Source organism: Podarcis muralis, chromosome 15 (genome assembly GCF_964188315.1).
Source record: "Podarcis muralis chromosome 15, rPodMur119.hap1.1, whole genome shotgun sequence".
Lineage (NCBI taxonomy): Eukaryota > Metazoa > Chordata > Lepidosauria > Squamata > Lacertidae > Podarcis > Podarcis muralis.
The window spans coordinates 40652166-40674924 of NC_135669.1; the positions used below are offsets into that span (position 1 = coordinate 40652166).

The 22759-nt window shown below is 46.7% G+C and overlaps 1 protein-coding gene across 5 annotated transcripts in view; it reads right to left on the reverse strand.

Moving 5' to 3' along the window:
• Nucleotides 1–21423, reverse strand: part of INTS2 (integrator complex subunit 2) — a 30416-nt gene extending 8993 nt beyond the window's left edge. The window contains exons 1-19 of one of the 5 annotated variants that reach the window (XM_028707809.2): nucleotides 21321–21423; nucleotides 19427–19969; nucleotides 19058–19196; nucleotides 17884–17986; nucleotides 17420–17533; nucleotides 15962–16092; nucleotides 14964–15137; nucleotides 13481–13707; nucleotides 11772–11897; nucleotides 10403–10474; nucleotides 10148–10262; nucleotides 9957–10025; nucleotides 8789–8923; nucleotides 7167–7343; nucleotides 6125–6233; nucleotides 4279–4383; nucleotides 3114–3278; nucleotides 1396–1597; nucleotides 474–599 (exon numbers count right to left, since the gene is read on the reverse strand). In XM_028707809.2, coding sequence (XP_028563642.2) covers nucleotides 474–599; nucleotides 1396–1597; nucleotides 3114–3278; nucleotides 4279–4383; nucleotides 6125–6233; nucleotides 7167–7343; nucleotides 8789–8923; nucleotides 9957–10025; nucleotides 10148–10262; nucleotides 10403–10474; nucleotides 11772–11897; nucleotides 13481–13707; nucleotides 14964–15137; nucleotides 15962–16092; nucleotides 17420–17533; nucleotides 17884–17986; nucleotides 19058–19196; nucleotides 19427–19719 — 2582 coding nt within the window. In that variant the 5' untranslated portion in view covers nucleotides 19720–19969; nucleotides 21321–21423. The other 4 variants (XM_028707811.2, XM_028707810.2, XM_028707812.2 and 1 more) reach the window with 4 other exon arrangements.
• Nucleotides 21424–22759: the final 1336 nt, after the last annotated feature.

Sequence of the window (22759 nt, forward strand, 5' to 3'; positions counted from 1 at the left end):
GATGATGTTGGGGGAAAGAAGCTAGATTAAAAAAGAAAAGTAAAGGGGAACTTGAAATCTCTGCAGGTTGGGAGTGGAGAGCATTTTTCACTCTGGGGGCCACATTCCTTGCTGGGAAACCTTCCAGGGGCCACATGCCAGGGATGGCAGGGCCAGAGGCAAAAGTGCATGAAGCAGTGAATAGGATGATCATCATCATCACATTCATTGTTGTTGTTGTTTAGTCGTTTAGTCGTGTCCGACTCTTCGTGACCCCATGGACCAGAGCACGCCAGGCACTTCTGTCTCGAAGCTACCAGCCTGAGTCTGACCAAACTGTGGGAGTCAGTGGAAGACAGGAGGGCCTGATGTGCTCTGGTCCAGGGGGTCACGAAGAGTCAGACATGACTAAACAACTAAACAACAACAGTGTTCCATGCAAACCAGCCCTCAGTGACAGAAGCCAGGAGTGGGGCTGGAGGAGGGCTGCTTACCTGTGGACTCTCTGGTCACATCTTAACACAATCAACGGGTCAATCATCAGGTCCTTCTGAGTGTATTTCTGCTGTCTGACCACGTTGTTGGACGGCTGCAAGGCGTTCGCCGTCATCACCCACAACCTACGGGAAAACAAGGGCCGTGAAGTTAGGAAGAACTTCCTGACAGTAAGAGCTGTTCGACAGTGGAATTTGCTGCCAAGGAGTGTGGTGGAGTTTCCTTCTTTGGAGGTCTTTAAGCAGAGGCTTGACAACCATATGTCAGGAGTGCTCTGATGGTGTTTCCTGCTTGGCAGGGGGTTGGACTCGATGGCCCTTGTGGTCTATTCCAACTCTATGATTCTATGATTCTAAGTCTGAGCTCAGCTGGAAGCAAAAGCCGTGTCAGGCAAGCTGGGAGTCAGATTTTACCCCCATCTAAGCCCAACATTAAAGTGGTATGGTGATGCTTCTGAACAGCCACGGCTTTCCCCCAAAGAATCTTGGGAAGTGTAGTACAGAGATACCACCAATCCCTCTGGGAATTGGAGCTCTATGGTAAACTGCATTTCCCAGGGTTCTCTGGGGGAAGCCAGGACTGCTTATAAAGTGGTGTGATATTGCTTTAAATGTATAGTGCAGATGGGGTCTGAGGTGCAAGTCCAAAGTTAAGATCAGAGCATAATCAAGAACAGAGAAACACACCGGAGATCAGGAAGGCCTTGTGGGCCAAGCAAGGCTCATCTGGAACAGGAAGCCCTGAATGCTTCCTTTTCAGAAGGACCCAATGGACTGGGTGGGCTGAGTCAGCCAAGGGCTAGAAGGCATTTCACTGAGGTCACCACTACTTGCAGTTTTGGTGGCTCACCACATGAGGGAGCTGAACACGGAGACACGCAACATCAGACTAGAGTGGCCCCCAAGAGCAGGCTCCTCCTACCTCCGAGGCATGACAGTGTTCAAGGCCATCCAAAGCCTGTTGACGGTCTGAAGGATTCGGCGAGGGATTCCCGGGTAGAGCAGCTGGTTCATGTTGGACGTCAGTGCCTCCGCATAAGGGATCAGCTCTCCGGCCGAGAGAAGCGTCAAATGCTCCAGAATCTGCAGCACTTGCGTGTGATTTGCTTGCAGTGCTGAAAATGCTGAACGAAATTAAGTTTCACCTATCATCATCATCATCAAATTTATTACCTGCCCTTCATCAGCAAGTCCCAGTGGATGGCAACAATTTAAAATTCAGAATTTAAAACACAGAATTGCAGAGTCCCCCAAAATAAAAAGGTAAAGGGTAAAGGGACCCCTGACCATTAGGTCCAGTCGTGACCGACTCTGGGGTTGTGGCGCTCATCTCGCTTTATTGGCTGAGGGAGCCGGCGTACAGCTTCCGGGTCATGTGGCCAGAATGACTAAGCCGCTTCTGGCGAACCAGAGCAGCGCACGGAAACGCCTTTTACCTTCCCGCCAGAGCGGTACCTATTTATCTACTTGCACTTTTGACATGCTTTTGAACTGCTAGGTTGGCAGGAGCAGGGACCGAGCAACGGGAGCTCACCCCGTCGCGGGGATTCGAACCACTGACCTTCTGGTCAGCAAGTCCTAGTCTCTGTGGTTTAACCCACAGAGCCACCTACGTCTTATACACGAGGGCATAAATTGCCATGTTGGCACTTTGCGATAAATAGGCGGGTTTTGGGTTTCAGTTTGGGCACTCGGTCTCTAAAAGGTTCGCCACCACTGCCTTAGACCACTTTGCTTGAAGAATAGCCACACGTGATCACTCAGCCACTTCAGTCTGCTGAACTGGCATTTCTTCAAGCACTGTATAATGTTCTGCATTTGTGAGGAATCAACCTCTTAGTGTAGCAACCCGTTAGTGCAGAACTCCCTGCCTATTGATATTAGGCCGGTACCACCATTGTACTGTTTCTCAAGTTTAGAGTAGGGGTAGGCAACCTAAGGCCCAGGGGCCGGATCCAGCCCAATCGCCTTCTAAATCCGGCCTGTGGATGGTCCGGGAATCAGCGTGTTTTTACATGAGTAGAATGTGTCCTTTTATTTAAAATGCATCTCTGGGTTATTTGTGGGGCATAGGAATTTGTTCATTTTCTTTTCCAAAATACAGTCCGGCCCACCACATGGTCTGAGGGACGGTGGACCGGCCCACGGCTGAAAAAGGTTGCTGACCCCTGATCTAGTCCAACCCCCTGCAATGATCCTTTCGCCCAACGTGGGGTTTGACCCACAACCCTGATAGTCCCATACTCCACCGACTCAGCTAGATAAAATTTATGGAGCTGCATGAACCATTTCTAATCTAGCTGGTTCCAATAAGAACTGTAATGTTTAATAAATGGTGCCTAAGCTTGCTTTTTTCTTCCTTCTCCCTCCTCCTCCCTTTTTCCTTTTGTGTCATTTCTTTTTGGGACAGCTAAACATTTTAATACTTTGCAGTTCTGAAAAAGGTACATGTTTTTGACTTACTCTTGGGGTGGTCCTGTTCGGTTTTAGTGATTTTGTATTTTAATGGCCACTGGCTCCAAAATATATAAAATCTGACTGTCAGACAACAGAGCTGTGCTGGGTAGAGAAGATTGTGGGGGTCCAGAAAACCCCACAGAACACTGGCCAAATGCAGTTTCAAAGGGGGAGGCACCTTACCCTCCTGGAGCTGCTTGGGGGAGTGTTTCTTGGCCGCGTCCGTCAACAGCATTCTGCGCAACAAAGCATCCGTGCCCGTGATGTGCTCCTCACAAATCCAGTCATCCACGATGGAAAGGTGGGGATAGTTGGTCGCCAGGAGGCGGAGGAGGGCTGAATGCAAGCCTTCGAGAAAGGAGAGAGAGAGTGTGTTTTAAGGTTGAGAGGGGGAAAGGACAATGACAAGTGTGACAACTTGTTTAAACATTTCATTGGTTATTTGTTAATGGCAGTGAGAATATCGATAGCCAGAAATGGGAAAGAAGCAAAGGGTTTAAATCAGGCATAGGCAAACTCAACCCTCCAGATGTTTTGAGACACAGTTCCCATCATCCCTGACCACTGGTCCGAGTTTGCCTATGCCTGGTTTAAATGTACAAAAATGGGGAATGGCAAACCCAGCTGATGGACTATGCCGAAATGGCAAAGCTGACTGGAAAACTCAGGAACCGAGAGGATAAAAGCTTTATGAAAGAATGGGTAACATTTATAACGTATCTAAGAGACCACTGTAAGCAGATGGAAATTCTGATTTCACTTGTAGTGCAACAATTACCATGAACGATATGGATTAATATAAAAGTTAAGTTTGGAAGAAGATGCAGTTTTAAATGTTTAAAATGGGACTCCATGGAAGGGATGGGGAAGTCCTGAGAGTCAGAGAAATCTCTGTACAGTATACGGCCATATATTTGGATTTTTATAACTTTGTATTGGAAAAATCAAAGAAAAAATATTTAAATAAAATTAAATACAATAAAATAAAAAAATAAAATAACATTAAATTAAATAAAAGTACAAAAATGGTAAAATGTAATCTGGGAGATGGCACTTCAAAAAAACTTTGTGCGGCTAGAGAGCAAAGGAAACCCTGAGAGACTTCTGTGATGGACTGCCGTCCATTTATCCAGCATACAAATGTGAGCTCAACAGGACAAACAGTACCAGTTGCATTCCACAATAAGTGGTTGTGTTGGTGTCATATTTGATTGCTAATGACATTAGCCATTTTCAGACTCTCTCCGTTTCAGTGTCTTTATGAGCTTTATCATTATTATTTAGATCCCAAACAGAGGCTTGTTTCTCCTGAGCACACAACCTCCACAAACCCTCAAGACGGACAAACCTCCCAACTCTTGCTGGAGCCCTTGGGCCTGACGGATGAGATACTTGATCGGGATCTGGTCCATCAACGCCGGGGAGTAAGACTTGGGCTTCCTCTGCATGGCAGCTGTGAAAGAGACGAGGAAAGTCGCCTGCTGGTCAGTCAAGAACTACTGCTGATCAAATGGCAATCATTCAAGACAAAACGTTGCAGCCATTCAGGATTCTAGCCACTTTATCTGCCCCGATGCTTACTTTACTTTACTTCATTTATGAAAGTATTTGCATACGGTTAAATCACAAAAAAAATCAAAGCGGTTTGCAACATTAAAAAGACAAAAACTGTACCAATAAAAGCATTACAAGGGTTACAAACAAAAGCAAAAAAAAAGTTAAAAGCAAGCTTCAGATTTAAAACGGTGTCATACCACATGAAACAGATGAAAAATCCTGGGAACTGTACCTTGAGTTCTTTGGAGGGAAGATTGGGGTGGGGGGAGTATTAAGTAAATAAATGACTTTTAAGTAGATTTTAAATACATGACTTTTAAGTAGATTTTAAATAGATTTACACGTTTGCAAGTAGATAAATAGGTACCACTCCAGCGGGAAGGTAAACGGCGTTTCCGTGCGCTGCTCTGGTTCGCCAGAAGTGGCTTAGTCATGCTGGCCACATGACCCGGAAGCCGTACGCCGGCTCCCTCGGCCAATAAAGCGAGATGAGTGCCGCAACCCCAGAGTCGGTCACGACTGGACCTAATGGTCAGGGGTCCCTTTAACGATTCTGGGAATTGCTAGGAGAACTCTCTACTCCCCACTGAGAGTGACCATTCCCAGAGTGCTTTAACAATCCATCTCTTCCTAAGGAACTCTGGGAATTGGACATGGGATGGAGCAGAGCGACCTCTCCCTTACGCTTTGGAAGGGGAAGCAGGAAGCCAGACTGGGGGAGGCTGAACAGGACGCAAAATGACCCAAGCAGGAGGGTGAGAGCCTGCTGCCTAGAACCAGGTGCCACGTTTGCAGATGGGAGAAGGCCCACCAGCCCGGACGGAGTGTGCGCTTATAATCCTGACATCCCCAAAAGGCGAGAGAGTCTTGAAATCGAATGCCCAACGCCTTGTCTTTCAAACCTTGGTGGTGGGCGCAGCACAGCAGCTGACTTTGTTGCTTCTGTCCGGCTCAGAACTGCTTGCCTTGCTCCCAAACTCCTGAGCCCTGCGTGTCTACTGCTGGGCCTGTACCATTACCTGCCTGAATGAAGATCTCTTTCCTACTTCAAATCTTCCTGTGCCAGGACAGCAACATCTAGAAGGCCATAGGTTCTCTGCCCCTGCATGAAGGAGCTGACCGAACCAGAGGGCCATGTATGGTTAGGTTAGGAAATGAATGAATGAATGAATCTTTATTTGCGTCAGCCATCGACCACAGCAATAAAACAACAAATATGATATACAAAGAATAGAAATAAAAAGTCAATTATATAAAATACATTTTAGGGTTTTGAAACAACCCAAGTTATATGGAGGTGCAATTGTTAGCATATATAGTGATATACCTTTCCCCTCTTCCCTTCTTTATTCTCTTTTTACTTTTATTCTATTTTATTTCATTTTATTATTACTATTATTAGAATTTATATACCACCTATACCTGCAGGTCTCAGGGCAGTTCACAGGATAAAATCCGAATATAAAAACACAAAGTACATAATCAAAATCAAAACCACTGAACTATTCCAAAATAAAAAAGGAAACAACGTAAGTTATGAAACGATCCGAATGGAGACATTTGCTCATATATTCTCAGCTACTTAGAGCCTGCTGAAAACTCACGCTGTCCGGCAAACATTACATCCCAACACGTACCCAGGGTCTTGGAGCTGGCTAGGATTGCCTCTTCGTAAGACAGAATGTAATATAGGACGAGAAGTTGAGCTGTGATTCCGTAACGCTGATTCAGACGAGCGTTCTCTCCCTACGTATGAAAAAGGCACAGAAGACACAAGGCACATTCATATAGGAGAGCACAGGGTGATGATGTCTTGCTGGCTCCTCCAGATATTGCTGGACTACAACTCCCATCATCCCAGGCCACCACTGACCATGCTGGTGGGACGGGGATGGGTGGGAGGCCCAGCAACATCTGGAGGGCCACAGGTCCCCCAGCCTTGCATTAAACTTAAAGCCAGACCCCTGAGTTTGCTCAGTACTGTGGCTTGGGCCTACAACTGAGGAGCGAGTATTAGCCTGCTAGGAATTCAGCACCATAAATAATCCTAGATAGAGGAGGGCACGTTCTGCACTTTGCCATCAGCGGCTACGGAAGGTGGATTCACCAGGCTGCCTTGGCGAGTGCCGAAAACGGCTCAGTCGGCACGACAACCCATTCTCTTCTACACAGCACACTTTATAGGGACGGAGGATCTCAGATTTTTTTCTCTGCACTTGGGGAATGCAAATGAATTCAGCACCTCAGTTTTAATGGCAGACTCCAGACTTAAGGAGAAAAATAGAAGCCAAGTTCCTTACTGAAGCCATCGGAATTGTTACTAAACAGGGGTCAGAACTGTTAACAAGAAGAATATTGTTGTTATCATTATTTTATTTGTTGCTTTTATCTCCCCACCTTTTTTTCCAAGGAGCTGAAGGTGGTGTAGGTGCTTCTCTGCCTCCTCATTTAATAATTTAAGATGCATACTAAGTCAAAATTATCATTTTAAAAACTATTTCCAATTTGCTACACTATTTTTAAAAGGAACTGTGTTCCCCCACCCCACCTGCTCCTCCATGGTTATTTCTGAGAACCCTAAACTGTATTTGATGTTTACAGTCCGTAGACCAAATAAAGTGAAATTATAAAGCCAGATACAACATCACACACAAAGAGAGAGAGAGAGATTAGATATACCCCCATTAGTCCTTCAAAAACATTCAAGATCTCCTGCTCTGTGATTGGCTGATTTGTGGCTTCCGGGTTGGATTTCGATGCCGGTGTGAGGACAGAGTTGATGTAGACATCAATCAGGGGGAGTAACTGAGGATGGAGCGGAGTGGTGGTTTCACACAGCTGCCTATAAATCCAGTCCTTCAAAAAACCAAACAAAGTAGAGTAAACTTAGTATTTCAAGTCTTGGCTGAGTAAAGAGGAAAATGAACCCAACTCTTTTCATACTTCATGCATAGCTAGTTTGCCCTGCAACCCCCAAGGTCTCTGAACTGGAGATTCTGGGGTTCGAACCCACAACTTTTGGCGTACAAATCGTGTGCTCAACCATTCAGCTCTGATTTATCTCACCTGAGGTCATTTGTCCACCCCAGCCCAATACAGTTCCCTCTAACTGCCAGCAGAACTCCGGGAGTCTGCTCAACAGCCTTCCCCAGCCATGTCTGGTGAAGCCAGGAATTTGAACCCAGGACCTTCTGCATGCAAAGTACGCAGACAGAGGAAGGCAGATGAAGACAACCTCAGGGCCTGCTCCAGTTGGACTACCTCCTCACCACTGGGTGATCTACCATCAATGGTCACGTGGGACACATTATAATGTGTTTGTGATAGGTTAAAAATTGTGTTGTGTTTTTAAAATATGCCATTCAATGTGGCACCTTGCTAGGATTTATATCCTGAAAGGCGAGGTATAAAAATAATTGCAGTAAGTAATAAAAAGGAATGCTCTACATTTTGAGCTACAGGCCACCGAGACCATATAACACTGGTCCTGAAAGACCTACATTGGCTCCCAATACATTTCTGAGCACAATTCAAAGTGTTGGTGCTGACCTTTGAAGCCCTAAACGGCCTCAAAGGCCCAGTATACCTGAAGGAGCGTCTCCACCCCCATCATCCAGCCCGGACACTGAGGTCCAGCTCCAAGGAGAGCCTTCTGCCAGTTCCCTCACTGCGAGAAGCAGAGTTACAGGGAACCAGGCAGAGGGCCTTCTCGGTGGTGGCGCCCACCCTGTGGAACACCCTCCTATCAGATGTCAAGGAAATAAACTATCTGACTTTTAGAAGACATCTGAAGGCAACCCTGTTTAGGGAAGTTTTTAATGTTTGATGTTTGATTGTGTTTTTATTATTCTGTTGAAAGCTGCCCGGAGTGGCAGGGGAAACCCAGCCAGATGGGCGGAGTATAAATGATAAATTATTAGTATTATTAAACCGTGTCAGGTTATTAGGTCCATCACAGCTCAGCACTGTCTGCTCTTAACAAGCAGCTCTCTGGGGTTTTCAGAAAGGGCTCTTTCTGAGTCCTACTTCCTTGGAAAATACAGCAATATCCCAGTCCTCAGGGTTCTGAATTGAGGGCTGGTTTAAACAGGAACATAGGAAGCTGCCTTATAGCAAGTCCTTGGTCCCTCTAACTCAGTACTGTCTACACTGACTGGCAGCAGCTCTCCAGAGTTCCGGACAGGGGACATTTTTTCCGGGGATTGAACCTGGGACCTTCTGCAGAGGGAAAGCGAAGGCTCTGCAAGCTCCTTTGTCCCTTCCGGATGCAAGAGTTTGGTTCCGCAGACGCAGCCACCCACCTTGATGGAGACTTTGTGCTTGGTGAAAGAGCGGCTCCGGAGAAGCTGGTAGATGCAGTGGATGGGCAGGAATCCGGTGATGTTGGCGCTGAGGTTTCCCGTGACGGCCACACGGACCGCGTGAGCTGTGACCACCTGGGACGGAGAGAGGCCTTAACTTCGTTAACCTTTCAGAAACGGAACAGCAGAAGCGCCAACAGGGAAGGAAGGAAGCGTGGAGCAGAGCGCCATTCAACTGCGTCCAGGAGCACCAGGAAATAAATTTAGGTCCATGGTTTTCAGTGGACCTACTCGGAGCAGAACTCAGCAAGTTGGGACTAGTTTACCTGCGAGATCCCCTTCCCCCTCAGACGCTTTGATCTGCAAAACTAGCCTGGCTACAGCTACCCCATAATACTCATGGCAGCACCCGCACTTTGTTTTTACAATCAAGCATTCATTTCATAAATGTTATGAAATAAAATAAATTCAGTCAGATAAAACCCTTCAATTTCATTATTTACCCAGTGAGATTTTGCTCACCTGCCCAAACCACGTTCCCAAACTGGATTTATCATCCTGACTGCTCAAAAGATGTTGCAATGGCCTCGGCCCAGTATACCTGAAGGAGTATCTCCTCCCCCCCATCGTTCTACCCGGACACTGAGGTCCAGCGCCAAGGGCCTTCTGGCGGTTCCCTCCCTACGAGAAGTGAGGTTACAGGGAACCAGGCAGAGGGCCTTCTTGGTAGTGGCACCCGCCCTGTGGAACGCCCTCCCATCAGATGTCAAGGAAATAAACAACTCTCTGACTTTTAGAAGACATCTGAGGGCAGCCCTGTTTAGGGAAGTTTTTAATGTCTAATGTCTTAAAAAAAATTATGAGCTGTAAGCTGCCCAGAGTGGTGGGGGATATATAATACAATTGTTGTTGTTGTTGTTGCTGCTGCTGTTGCTGCTGCTGCTGCTGCAACGGAGCCCTGTCATTTACTTCCCCAGAAGTAAAGAGGAAGAAACAAGAGAGGAGGGAGGGGTAGGATGAGAAGGGAAAGTAGCTGGAAGAGCCAGGGTAGGGTGGGAGTAAAGGAAAGGAAGGAGAGGTCTGAACAGACACAAAAACAGCAGGGCAGTTTTTCAAAGGCGTTTTGCAACACAGCCACACAGGCTGAGCGTGGAATGGGCTGGGTCACCTGTTCCGTGAAAATCTCCTGCGTGAAGATGGTCTTCATGCGGCTCAGAGAACTCGGCTTAATAACGATCTGAAACAAAAGGGTTACATGTGTAAGAGCCGGCTGGATCAGGCCAACAGCCCATTACGTCCAGCATTCTGCAGGAGGAGAATTCAAAGAAGGATGCCTCTGCACAAGGCAGGAGCGCTTACCTTCATCCCCAGAGTAGAGCAGACCAAGTCGATGATAGCGCTGAGTTGGTTGCTATGGAAATACATGGCAACCAAGAGCAGCATCTCGCCAAAGGATGCTGATACCCCAGAAGTGCTGTTGGAACAGGAGACGGGAGGAGGAGGAGGAGGAGAGTTGACAACAAGGACATCATCATCATTATTATTATTGAAAACACCTCGGGGGCTGCATAATTTTCCCCAGGGAAAGCAGAAAAAGGCCCGCTCTCTCCTCACCTTTCAAAATAAGCTTCTTCTTTGATCATCCAGCTCAACCACATCACCATCAGCTGCTCCTGTTCAGGAGTGCTACATAAAAAAAGATGTTCCCGTTACAGATGCAGATGAAAGAGTCAACTAGTCCCCATTGTTTTATGTTATTATACGGAGCCAGGCCATCCCATCAGATGTCCAGGAGATAAAGAACTACACAACTTTCAGAAGACATCTGAAGCCGGTCCTGTATTAGGAAGTTTTTAATGTCTGACGTTTTATTATGTTTTAATATGTCTTAGAAGCCACCCAGAGCAGCTGGGGAAACCCAGCCAGACGGGGTGGAGTATTAATAATAATAATACTACAATAAAAACCTAACTAAGAAACTAGAAGGGCAGTGACTTCCCCTCCCCCACTTGATCCTAAATGTTAAAAAGGGTAGGTGATGGTTGACGGACTGATGCAGGGAAGGCGTTTCATAGCGAGGCACTACAACCAGTCACTCTTGCTTACCCCAAAAGCACTATCATCTGCCTCTTCTGCCTCCCTAGCCTCAGATAGCAGAGGAATCTAGAATAGAATAGGCCCTGCCTCTCTGACATCAGGGCAGCTCAGCCAATGGCAAGCAGGGACTCTTCTCCTTACCTCCTTTATTTATTATTATTATTATTATTATTATTATTATTATTATTATTATTATTATTATTATTATGTTGGGAGCCACCCAGAGTGGCTGGGGAAACCCAGCCAGATGGGCAGGGTATAAATAATAAATTTATTATTATTAATTATTATTATTACTACTACTAGTACTACTACTACTACTACTACTACTACTACTACTATCTTGCGCCTCTGTGAGATAAGGGAATACCTGCAGCTTCACCCCATCGCCCACAATCCTGCATGCAGCGATAACTCTGCAATAAAACCAATTGCCTTCTTCCACCCAAACTTTCACCCCTGGGAAAATGCTGGACGTTATTAATGGGTCAACAAGTCCTAAAGGCTTCTGCAAGGCAGGACGTCTAACAGGGGTCAGAAAACTTTTTCAGCAGGGGGCCGGTCCACTGTCCCTAAGACCTTGTTGGGGGCCGGACTATTTTTTTTGGGGGGTGGGGAATGAACGAATTCCTATGCCCCACAAATAACCCAGAGATGCATTTTAAATAAAAGGACACGTTCTACTCATGTAAAAACACGCTGATTCCCAGACCTTCTGCCGGATTAAGAAGGCGATTAGTTCGCCTACCCATGGTCTAACGTCTTCTGCAGGTGGGAATGGGAGAGCTTTGAAACAATGCTTGGCCCATGTCCCCCCCCCCCGCATTTTCTCTCCCCCCCCCCCCCAGTGACAAAAGGGTTCCTCCGCCTGCCGTCGAAAGGGTACCTGACAAGCGTGGAGAAGGCCAGCAGCATGCAGAAGGAGAGCGAGACAAAGCGGACGCCGGCTGGAGTGGCCGGGGGGCGGCTGGTCATGAGCTGGAGCAGCTGCTCAGCCTCCTCGTCCGTCGGCCTGGACACCAACAAGACAAAAGAGAGAGCCCCGACGTCTCAACAGGACAAGAAAGCATTTTCTTCACAGATGCAGGGGCTTGGGGGGCAGGCACAAACATTTACGTGAGTCACAAGCCCTCAATAAAAGTTATCAGCCTGCAGAAGATTCAGGATGTACAAAACAAATTTCTGTCACCCAGCGATTCGTGGCAACTGTGGAACTCCCTCCCACAAGAGGCAGAGTGACAGCCACCAACTTGGATGGCTTTAAGAGAGGAGTTGGGCATATGCGCAGAGGAAAAGGCTACTAGCTACGATGGCTATGCTCAGCCTCCTTGATCAGAGGCAGGCGAGAGAGACCCCAATTTCCCCTTCAGAGAGCTATAATTCCCAGAGAGGTTTAACAATCAATCCCTCATCCCAGGGAATTCTGGGACTTGTAGGCCAGTGAGGGGAACAGGGGTCTCCTAACAACAACTTTAACAGACTACAGGTCCCAGAATTCTTTGGGGGAAGCCATTAGTGTTTAAAGTGGTATGATAATAGTTTTAAATGTGTAATGTGGATGGGTCAGCCCCAAACTGTAAGGCAAACAGGGCCCAAATCTGCAAATAACAAGGCTGATTTGGGAAAAACTGCATTACCCTCATTCCAGGTACCTTAGTAATGATTAAAACTGTTATGTACTGTTTTGGGGGGACAGGAGGCGGGCAGGTGTGGAGGATTCCCTGGTCCTGAATGCGGTAACTGTGCCCCTGAAGGACCAGGTGCACAGCCTGGGAGTCATTCTGGACTCACAGCTGTCCATGGAGGCACAGGTCAATTCTGTGTCCAGGGCAGCTGTTTACCAGCTCCATCTGGTACTCAGGCTGAGACCCTACCTGCCCACAGACTGTCTCGCCAGAGTAGTGCATGCTCTGGTTATCTCCCGCTTGGACTACTGCAATGCGCTCTACGTGGGGCTACCTTTGAAGGTGACCCAGAAACTACAACTATTCCAGAATGCGGCAGCTAGACTGGTGACTGGGAGCGGCTGCCGAGACCACATAACACAGGTCTTGAAAGACTTACATTGGCTCCAAGTAGGTTTCCGAGAACAATTCAAAGTGTTGGTGCTGACCTTTAAAGCCCTAAATGGCCTTGGTCCAGTATAACTGAAGGAGCGTCTCCACCCCCATCGTTCTGCCCGGACACTGAGCTCCAGTGCCAAGGGCCTTCTGGCAGTTCCTTCACTGCGAGAAGCCAAGTTACAGGGAACCAGGCAGAAGGCCTTCTCGGTGGTGGCACCCGCCCTATGGAATGCCCTCCCACCAGATGTCAAAGAGAACAACAACTACCAAACTTTTAGAAGACATCTGAAGGCAGCCCTGTTTAGGGAAGCTTTTAATGTTTGATGTATTACTGTATTTTAATATTTGGTTGGAAGTCGTCCAGAGTGGCTGGGGAAGCCCAGCCAGATGGGCAGGGTATAAATAATAAATTATTATTATTATTATCATGCCACCTGAATGTCTTGGTGAATAATCATCCTTGACGAGTGCTATTTTCTTGTGTGTGCTTCTGTACATACAAGCCGACAAAAGAACGCCCCAAAGTGCTTACTTCAGCCCCGCGATGCCCATCAGAGCGCAGTAGAGACGCAGGAGGGCGCTGGCTTTGACCACGTGCTCCTCCTTCAGCCCCGAGTACACGGAGACGTTGGGCTCCATGTCCGCCTCCGCCTCTTCCGGCACATGCATGCTGCGGACGGTGGGCAGGATTCCCATCAGTTCCAGGAGCAGCTGGCGACGCATCTGCCAGAGCACCGAGCTGACCGTCTCCCTCTTCCTCTGCGCAGGAGAAAGGAGGAAACGTCACGAGACGGCAATCCCAGTAAAAACTGCTCAATCCTTGGCAAAGGCCTTAACAGCTTCCGATACACACTCATTCCCACCCCCTTTAGCTTCTCTTAAAAGCTCAAAAAGCGCCACACAGGTGGTGCTGTGGTCTAAACCACTGAGCCTAGGGCTTGCCGTTCGGAAGGTCGGCAGTTCGAATCCCCACGACAGGGTGAGCTCCCGTTGCTCGGTCGCTGCTCCTGCCAACCTAGCAGTTCGAAAGCACGTCAAAGTGCAAGTAGATAAATAGGTACCGCTCCGGTGGGAAGGTAAACGGCGTTTCTGTGCACTGCTCTGGTTCACCAAAAGTGGCTTAGTCATGCTGGCCACATTAACCGGAAGATGTCTGCGGACAAACGTTGGCTCCCTCGGCCAGTAAAACGAGATGAGCGCCGCAACCCCAGAGTCGTTTGCAACTGGACTTAACTGTCAGCAGTCCTTTTAAAAAAGCTCTAAAGCTCTGTTTTCAAGACAGATATTATTGCTATTGCTAGACTTGCTAGCTGTTTGTTACAGTTCAAGGGACTCGCGTTTAAAAACATAAATACCTTATACCATTAACAAATTTCAGTGAAACATTGTCAAATTCATACACGCTAACACACACAAACACATACTGTATAGTTCTTTTTAATTCTTAGATTTAAATACTATCTATAAAACATTGGCAAATTCATATAAAACACAACAATTCTCTCTCTCTCTCTCTCTCTCTCTCTCTCACACACACACACACACAACTTTTACATATATAAAAGTTATATATAATTTTATATTTCTTACTTTTATATACTACTTTTTCCTTCAAAGAGCTCAAGGTAGTGCATATTATCCTCCCTTCCGCATTTTATCCTCACGACAACCCTGTGAGGCAGCTTAGGCTGAGAGACATGGACTGACTCCCAGGTGACCCAGTGAGCTTCATGCTGGGTGGGGATTCAAACCCTGGTCTCCCAGGTCCAACACTCTACCTATTATACCATACAGTACTCTCTCTTTGGGAGAACAGCAAGGCTTTAGGTTCCCATGCGAGTCAGAGTGAGGGATGGAGCAGAAATTCTGATTCAGTTTGCACTTTGAGCCAAATCCATAAAATTCCACTCTTTTCCAAAGCAGCATGAGAACCTTCGGAATTCACATACGTTCTCACGGACGTAGCTAATTAAAGCAGCAGGACCCCAAGGAAAGGCAATGTCAGCAACACTCACCTGCTGCCCGTTCCGGATAAAAGTCCCAAACCAAGTCCGGACTTTAGCGTTGGTCCCCAGCAGCAAGCCGCTGACAAAGCAGACGAGATCACTGACACTGTCCTCCGAAGATTCGTTCTTTGTGTGGTCCAGAGTTAAACCAACACCAAGCCCAGGTAAGTGGCACTCTTCCACCTGACCCAAAAGGAAACAGAAAGTGGGAAAAGCCACACATGCTCAGGTGTTTGTTCAGCCTTTTAAATCTGGGCGCAGGGTGGCATTGTCTTTCTCGTGATCATGCTATGTGTCTTTTGTGTTTTCATACTTGCAAACCTCCTTGTGATCCTCAGACAAAGGGCAGTAAATGAATTTAATGCATAAATAAAAAGTATTTAATTTGGAAGGAGATTCCCCCAACCAGACGTGTAGACACAAAAGGGACAGGAACCAAGGACATCCTTTATCTACAGCATTTATACCCTGCCCCAGTTTAAGCCAAAAGGGCTCTTAGAGCAACTTATAAAAATTGGTTCTCTGGCCATCCCTGCCCGCAGGCACATAATAAAAAAGACACGACGAGTAAGGAAACGGAAAGGAGAGGGAGAAGGGGAAAGCAAAGCTCAAGCACAAATTCTACAAGTTGCAGCGGATGTCTGTGGCAATTCTGGCTGCCTTGCCCTGGATGAGGAGCAGTCCTGGAAGCCCTCTTAAGACCCCTTCACCCACCCAAATATCATATCTAGGAATCAGCAGGTGGCAATCTGCAGGCCCTGCCATGCAGTCCTTTGCTTAGACAGCTGACGATAGTAGTTGTAGTACGGTGTTGATGTCGTTTTGCCTGTTAAAAATACAACACTGAGCCACTACTTGCATCCAAGAGAGCCACTGGATCTCCCTCCCTCCAAGGAGATCCCAGCCCTGCTCTTTCCTGAACGGGTCTCCCAGCCATTACGAACACCCCACCAGCAACCCAAAGCTCACTTTCGGTTGGCCCACCTGCCTCTTTTGCAAAGACTTACCACCATGCCTCGGACTCTCAGCGCCTGGGCAGGGTTCATCTTGCAGAGTTGGCGGAGAGCCTCTGTCCTGCGGCGGCCTCCCAAGCTTTCCTCGTCCTGCCGCTCGCCGTTCTTGATCAAGCCCCTGCACACTGCAACCAGCCAAAGGGAGATGGGCGTTACTGTGTGTTATTGGTTATGACCCCTGTCAGGGAACTGCCATTGGAACAGTGGCGGGGAACAGAGGGGCAGTTGTGTTACAGGGAGCCTCCGAAAATCTTGCGAAGCAGTTCCTCTTCCAGTGATGAGGAAAGCCCCACCTCCAGTGGGGAAGAGGTGAGAGGACCAGAGGATGCTGGGGGGAGCCTCAGCACTGCTCCTGGCCAGGAGGGAAGAACGCCCCTTCCGTCGCCCACCCTGCACAGAAATCTAAAGCGCAAAGAGGGAAGGAAAAGGCTGGGCGTAACGAGACTTTTATGTTGGGGGAGGTCCCGGAAACAAGCACTCCCAGATTTTGCTAACGACTGAGGCAGACATGAACTCTGGGGTTCTGCACTGTAAATAGTTTTTACACCTAATAAAGCCTGTAAAAGACAGGTCGGAGTCCTGCCTGGTTACTCGTGAGCAACCACCTCTGCTATCTGACAACCCCTCAGCATCGGACATAAATTGCTTCTTCTTTGCAAAACCCTGTCTATTTTAAAACGTTACAACGGCACATCAAAATTTCCTAGCGGCTATTGGTTATTCCAAGACTCGGCAAATCTCTCTTCTCGGGGGGGGGGAATCTCACCTAAGCTAAATGTGTTCAGAAGCCAAATTGCTTCTCAGCCATTCGGTCTAATTTTATTTTATGCACAAACCCGGCACTCAGGAGTGTTGGGTACCACAGGCCTATGCGAGTGTCTGGATTTAGTACAGTTGTGCTGGCTGGGGCTGATCTGAGCTGTAGTCCGGAAAACCTCCAGAAGGCACTCAGTGGAGAAAGTCAATAACAGAAATATGGCTTGTAAAGGAAGAGGAAGCTGCAAATTGCTAATGGCAATTTATGTGCCCCACTGCCATCTATAAAACGGCAGCTGCCAGCAACTGGCCACAACCTCTTCCCCAGGTAGCTGGCACTGGTAATATATAGTGTTTGTGTCTTTGTGTGATTTGAAGTAAAAGAAAGCTGTAAATTACAGTATACAAGTGAGATCTGTTGCAGTGCAGTGTTCCCCCTACTCAGGGCTCCAGCCAACCATAGCCTTTTACAAAACACTCTGTTTTGACCCACTCCCCTCACCCTGAGTCTATCAGCATTTCCACGCCCACTGACCATAATCAGTCTGCGTTGGGCGGTTTTTGAGCTTCCCATATGTCCCTGGGGTCCCCCCAATTCTGCCGAGTCCTCCCCATCTGTGCTTGGATGGTGCTGTTTTGGCTACACAAAAGGAAGCGCAATCAGAGAATGAGTTTGCTATGAATTGTGTAGGTTACCTTCGTTAAAGCTGTCGGGAACATTGGCCACCAAGAGACAGAGGAACCAAGCCCCATTCTTCACATGCAGCAAAGCTTCAGCCACGTCCACAATAGGCAAGAGCGATGGGAGTTCTGAATTGAAATAGTTTTAAAATATTAGCAACGGCCACCAACAACTTTCAGTCCTGAGAGTCAAATCGGGAGAGCATTTGTGAATACTTCGGGAGAGAAAGAACCTCTCACTGGCAGCAATTGTGGAGTTCCTCCCAGTGGAGAGGAAATTTCATTCTGTGCCACAATATTATTTATTTATTTATTTATTTATTTATTTATTTTTATTATTATTATTATTAGCATTACATTTATATCCCACCTTTGCTCCAAGGAGCACAAGGTGGCATCATCACACAGCTTGAGAACAAGTCATTTATTTGGTCTCAATTGAATTTTAAGAAGCAGTTACGACTTCAAAGAGCACACACCGGCTTGAAGGATGCAGAGGACATCAGCGGCTTCCTCCAAATAAACAGGGCTCTCAAACAGCTCCGACGACTTCAAAAAAAACTCACAGTTGGTCTCGGCCACCTGCAAAGAAAAGTTGTATTTAGAGAGGCGCTTTAAAACAGAACACACACCAGTTGTGAGGCCTGAGAACCAAACATCCAGGGAGGGCAGATGTTCAGGCTTGCGGGATCTTCTTTCTTCGTTTTACTGGTAGCCCAAAATCCACCAACCAACTGAAGGCTGGTGCAAAAGATATAGGCTGAATATTAAATAATTCTGATCTGAGTCCAGGAAATTTATTCTAACTACCATTTTAAAAAATCCTCATACCAAACCATATTATAAATGTAAATAACCCCCCCTTCAGAATTCAGATTACATTTATTTACAGCACAATGAATTCTACAAATAGAAATAAAGAATCTTCTGTTTGACCTGGTATAATACATATAGTTCTATTTTTTTCTTTTACTGTTTTCCTTCTTTTTAAATACCTATAACCAAAAAAAATGACTCCAGTAATGAGATCCATGTGTCAATTTATCTAACGCTTCTTCAGTTGATCCAGCTTACCCTTAAAAAGACCACACCGTTTTATATGTAGTTGGAACCGTTCTACCAGATTCCCTCCTATTTATAAAATCAATAAACAAATCCCAGTTTGCCAAAAAAAAATCTTGGACCTCTCATTTTGTTTGTTGTTGTTTAGTCGTTTAGTCGTGTCCGACTCTTCGTGACCCCCTGGACCAGAGCACGCCAGGCACTCCTGTCTTCCACTGCCTCCCGCAGTTTGGTCAAACCATTACTTGGACCTCTGTTATTCTTACATTCTTGGACCCCTCATTACTTGAAATTTGTGAGACCACCAAACCTGAACTGAGCTCACAACCCTTTCACGCAAAATCCTCTTTGGTTATTTTACCCACCCCAACGTTATTCATTTCAGCGGCACGCTGAAATTTTGTATTTTTGTGCTAGCAGGGGGAGGATCCTGTCATCGCCACTGTAAAAAACAACAGCCAAAAACCCCTGCCCAAGTACTTCAAATCAGTCTGGGCATCTGCCAATCAATTATTTAAAAAGAAAGAAAACGAAGAAGAATCTTGCACAAATTAAGAAGTTCCTTAAGGCAGGGGGAGGGAAGAAACTCACCTTGTTCATAATTGCCAGCAGTTCACTAAGCACAAGACGGAGGCGCCGTGGAGAATCGCTGTGTTCAAACTCCAGGGTGAGGCCATGTTGCAGCTGAGACACCAAGATGCTCTCGCCACTACCCCCTCCAAGCTTATGCCTAGCAAGGATAGAAACACAGCTGATCAAACAGACTGAAGGAGAACATCCCCCTCCAGAAATGCCTCACCCAGGGCTAGAAACTTGTGGCCCTCCAAACACTGCTGGGCTTCAACTCCCATTATCTCTGATTATTGGGCTGTGCAGGCTGGGGCCGATGGGAGACAGAGTGCACACAATATCTGGAAGCCCCCTCAGGTTCCCAATCCCGGGCTTGCTCCTTTTAGTTACCTAAGCTGTTGTTCCTTGTTGGCATCCTGTTCCAAAGCGTGAAAGTCCACAGACAGCAAGGCTACGATGGAGTTGACAGCTTCCACTCCAGAAAGCAAGCGAAGGATCAGCTTTTTGTCCTGGGCCCAGCCCTGACTCTGATCTGCCGGGGCACACAAGGCCATCCGCACCAAGCAAGGCAGCAGCAACCGGAGCTCTGGATCACTCAGGGCCGCTAAGCGCACGACGTCTACTTTCTGCATGGCTTCAAAAGCATAAGGGCTGACGAACTGCAGTGCCGAGCAGTCCGCCATTTCCCCAGGTGACTTGAAACCACAATACCACAGGAAGCTAAGCGGGCAATTGCTGGGTCAGGTGGCAGTCAGATGAAGATCCAAAATTCCAGGAAATTAACTGTTAGTCAGCAGGCGCTAGTATACGGTTAAATCTTAGGGACTAGCAGCTTTAGGGCAGGAGGAGTTTTCAGAGGCAGCAGCCTACCTCAACAGATGCACGTAGACAAAGAAATGGCTAGTTTCATCTCTAAACACAGGCTGCAATTCCCTGTAGGATAAAACAAATCAGGACAATAAGAATACAATGTGCAACAGTAATACAGGAATGCAGAACGCTCTCTCGTGAGTTTATGTCATGAGTAAATAGCAACCACCTGAGGAACAAAATATACTTTGTCCAATTATCCTAATTTTTTAAGGCCCTAGAATAATCTTTCTCTAATTGTTGTGGTAAAGATGGTTTGTTTAGGGTGATTTACTGGATTCCCCTGAAACCGAGATGCTGATGCATGGGGGTGGGGTGGGACTAAGCAAGTTTTCAAGCTACACTAAACGCTTCCTCCCTGAAGCATTCTGCAGAACTCCAAAGCCTTCTACATTACCCTGACAAAGCTAATAACAGCATCATTTATGCTAAAAGTTTCCCTTGGAAGGTCAGTGCTACATTCTCTCTAGCCCAAGTCTTATTGTAACTAATAATAATGCAATCCTAACCATGTCGATTCAGAAGGTGCACTGAGTTCCACGGGGCATACTCCCGGATAAATAGGGTTTGGACTAATTACAAAAACCTGGACTAATTACAGGTTTAAAAAGTCTGGACTAATTACAAAAACCTCATATTCTTCCCCTATTTATCCCAGTCACTGTTTCCCTCCCATTTGTCTCTCATGTGCCCATCTGTAGATTGTTAGTGCTCCTCTCATACTTTGCGAAGCATCTGGATGGAGCTTTATCAATGAAAAGTTACTTTACAACAGCATTTTAAATGAGCATGCAAAGGGCAATCCCCTCCCTCCTTCAGTTAGGGGTGCAAAAAAAGGAGGTGGGGAAATTAGGCAAAGGCTGAGAGGTAGTGTCGCGTAGTGGTTAGAAGGTGCCTTCCCCAACCTGGTGCTCCTCCAGACGTTGCTGAACTACAACTCCCATAATCCCTGACCACTGGCCATGCAGTGGCTGATGGGAGCTGGAGTCCAACAACACCTGAAAGGCACCAGGATGGGGCAGGCCGAGTTAAAAGTGTCGGACTGGGAAGAGCCACGTTTAAAATCCTCACCCTGCCATGGATCCCGTTGGCTGGTCATAGCCAAGCCAGCCATTGTGCCAACCTGACCTACCTCACAGGGCTGTTAGGGAGATAAAACGGGGAGGAGAAGAGCCATGTAGGCTACCAGAGGAAATGCGAGGTATCCATAGAATATAATAAACTGATAAATAAATGGCACTAAAGGAGCAAAAGCAGGAGAGCGATAGAGGAAGCGGGCTGTGCCTAAGGAAAGGACCCAGGCGTCTCAGGTAAATGGGGAAAAGGGGGGAAATGGGAAGCCAGGTGTCCAAACCCTACCTAGGAAAGAGAAGCAGACCCACCTGCCCACCCCGACCCAGAAACAACCACACACCTTCGTACACAACCTTATGACACTACTTCCGGCAGCGTAGCGTCATTTCCTCCCAACAGTAGCCGGCGCCAAGCAAGCCGGGCAGCGCCCAACTTCCGGCGCGGAGAATGACGACAGAAAGACCCGCCTTCGTGAGGGCGGAAGTGACTTCAATCACGCTCTCCTCTATTTCCGCCCTGAGTTCAGTGCTTTGCCCGCCTGTAAGACAACAGCAAGGGGCTTGCCCTTGTTGTTTATTAATGGTTATTTTAAAGCGTTTATGCAAAAACGAGAACTCTCCCAAGGTGGCTTAGAAGGGAGGAAAGATTCTGGGCTACAGCCAACATCTATCATACTCAAGAGTAGACCCATGTAAATTAAAAGGACAGGACTTACGTTGCTTCCTTCATTTCAGTGGGTATGACTTTTAAGTTGGATACGATCCCACTCTAAATGTAACAAAGCTAATAAAAAAGAAGCAAATAAAAAAGAAGAAGTAGATGCGGATAACAGCTTGTCATCATTTAAAATTGAGTCATTTTATGTTATTAATACAATTTATTTTACACGTCTATTCTATGCCTTATTATCTGTATAAAAGTAATGATAAATGAGAAGGGCAGCAGTCCAGGGTGAGGTGCGGTGTAGAGTGTGGTAGTTGTGAAGATGAGATATCACTCCATTTCCGGTTTATTCCGGAGAGAAAAAAATGTTCCTAAGGATAAAGGAGCCACACAGGTTCTTTCCATGTGATGGCTAAATTTCAAGTAGCAAGACACTGCAGGAAGAAACATCTCAAGGAATCGTGGTTGCCTAAGCCTAAAAGTAGCTGATATTTTTGTCCTCCATTCAGGCCATCAGGAACTTAAAAGTACTTTATATGTGGACATAATAAAGGCATATTTTAAGCTCACTTATGGTGGAACTGTTGCCCTCCAGCTCCTATGCATCCCAAGCAGCATGGCCACTGAGCAGGGATGATGGAAACTGAAGGTCAACAACATCTGGACAGCCAAAGGTTTCCTATCCCTGTTTTAGTCATTGATGCTAAAATGCTGTTTTTAACATTAAAAATATGATCTACTTTGCCACACTAATATTTTGAGTAGCCCTTTGTGTTTAGGGTGGTGGCAGCCTTCTGTCCAACAAGCTATGTTAGTTTATAGGATCCTCTTTCTAACTTTCTGTCACCATACATCTTTCACGTCTGAGCAATGACAGGAGAGAAAGATACATGAACAGCTTTGCATAAATCAGTGTGTTTTACTCTGCTTTTGCTAGTTACAACTGGGGAAAAGAGAACTGAATCTCTGCCTTTTGGGAAATTTTATTCATCTAAGATTCTGAGGTTCCACCAAGCATTTCAGGAACATCTCTGTAATGTAACCGGAAAGGGCTCTGGGCTTTTAAAAAGAACTAAGCAGGATTCTGTGCCATCTGATCTCACATGTGTGGCTGGC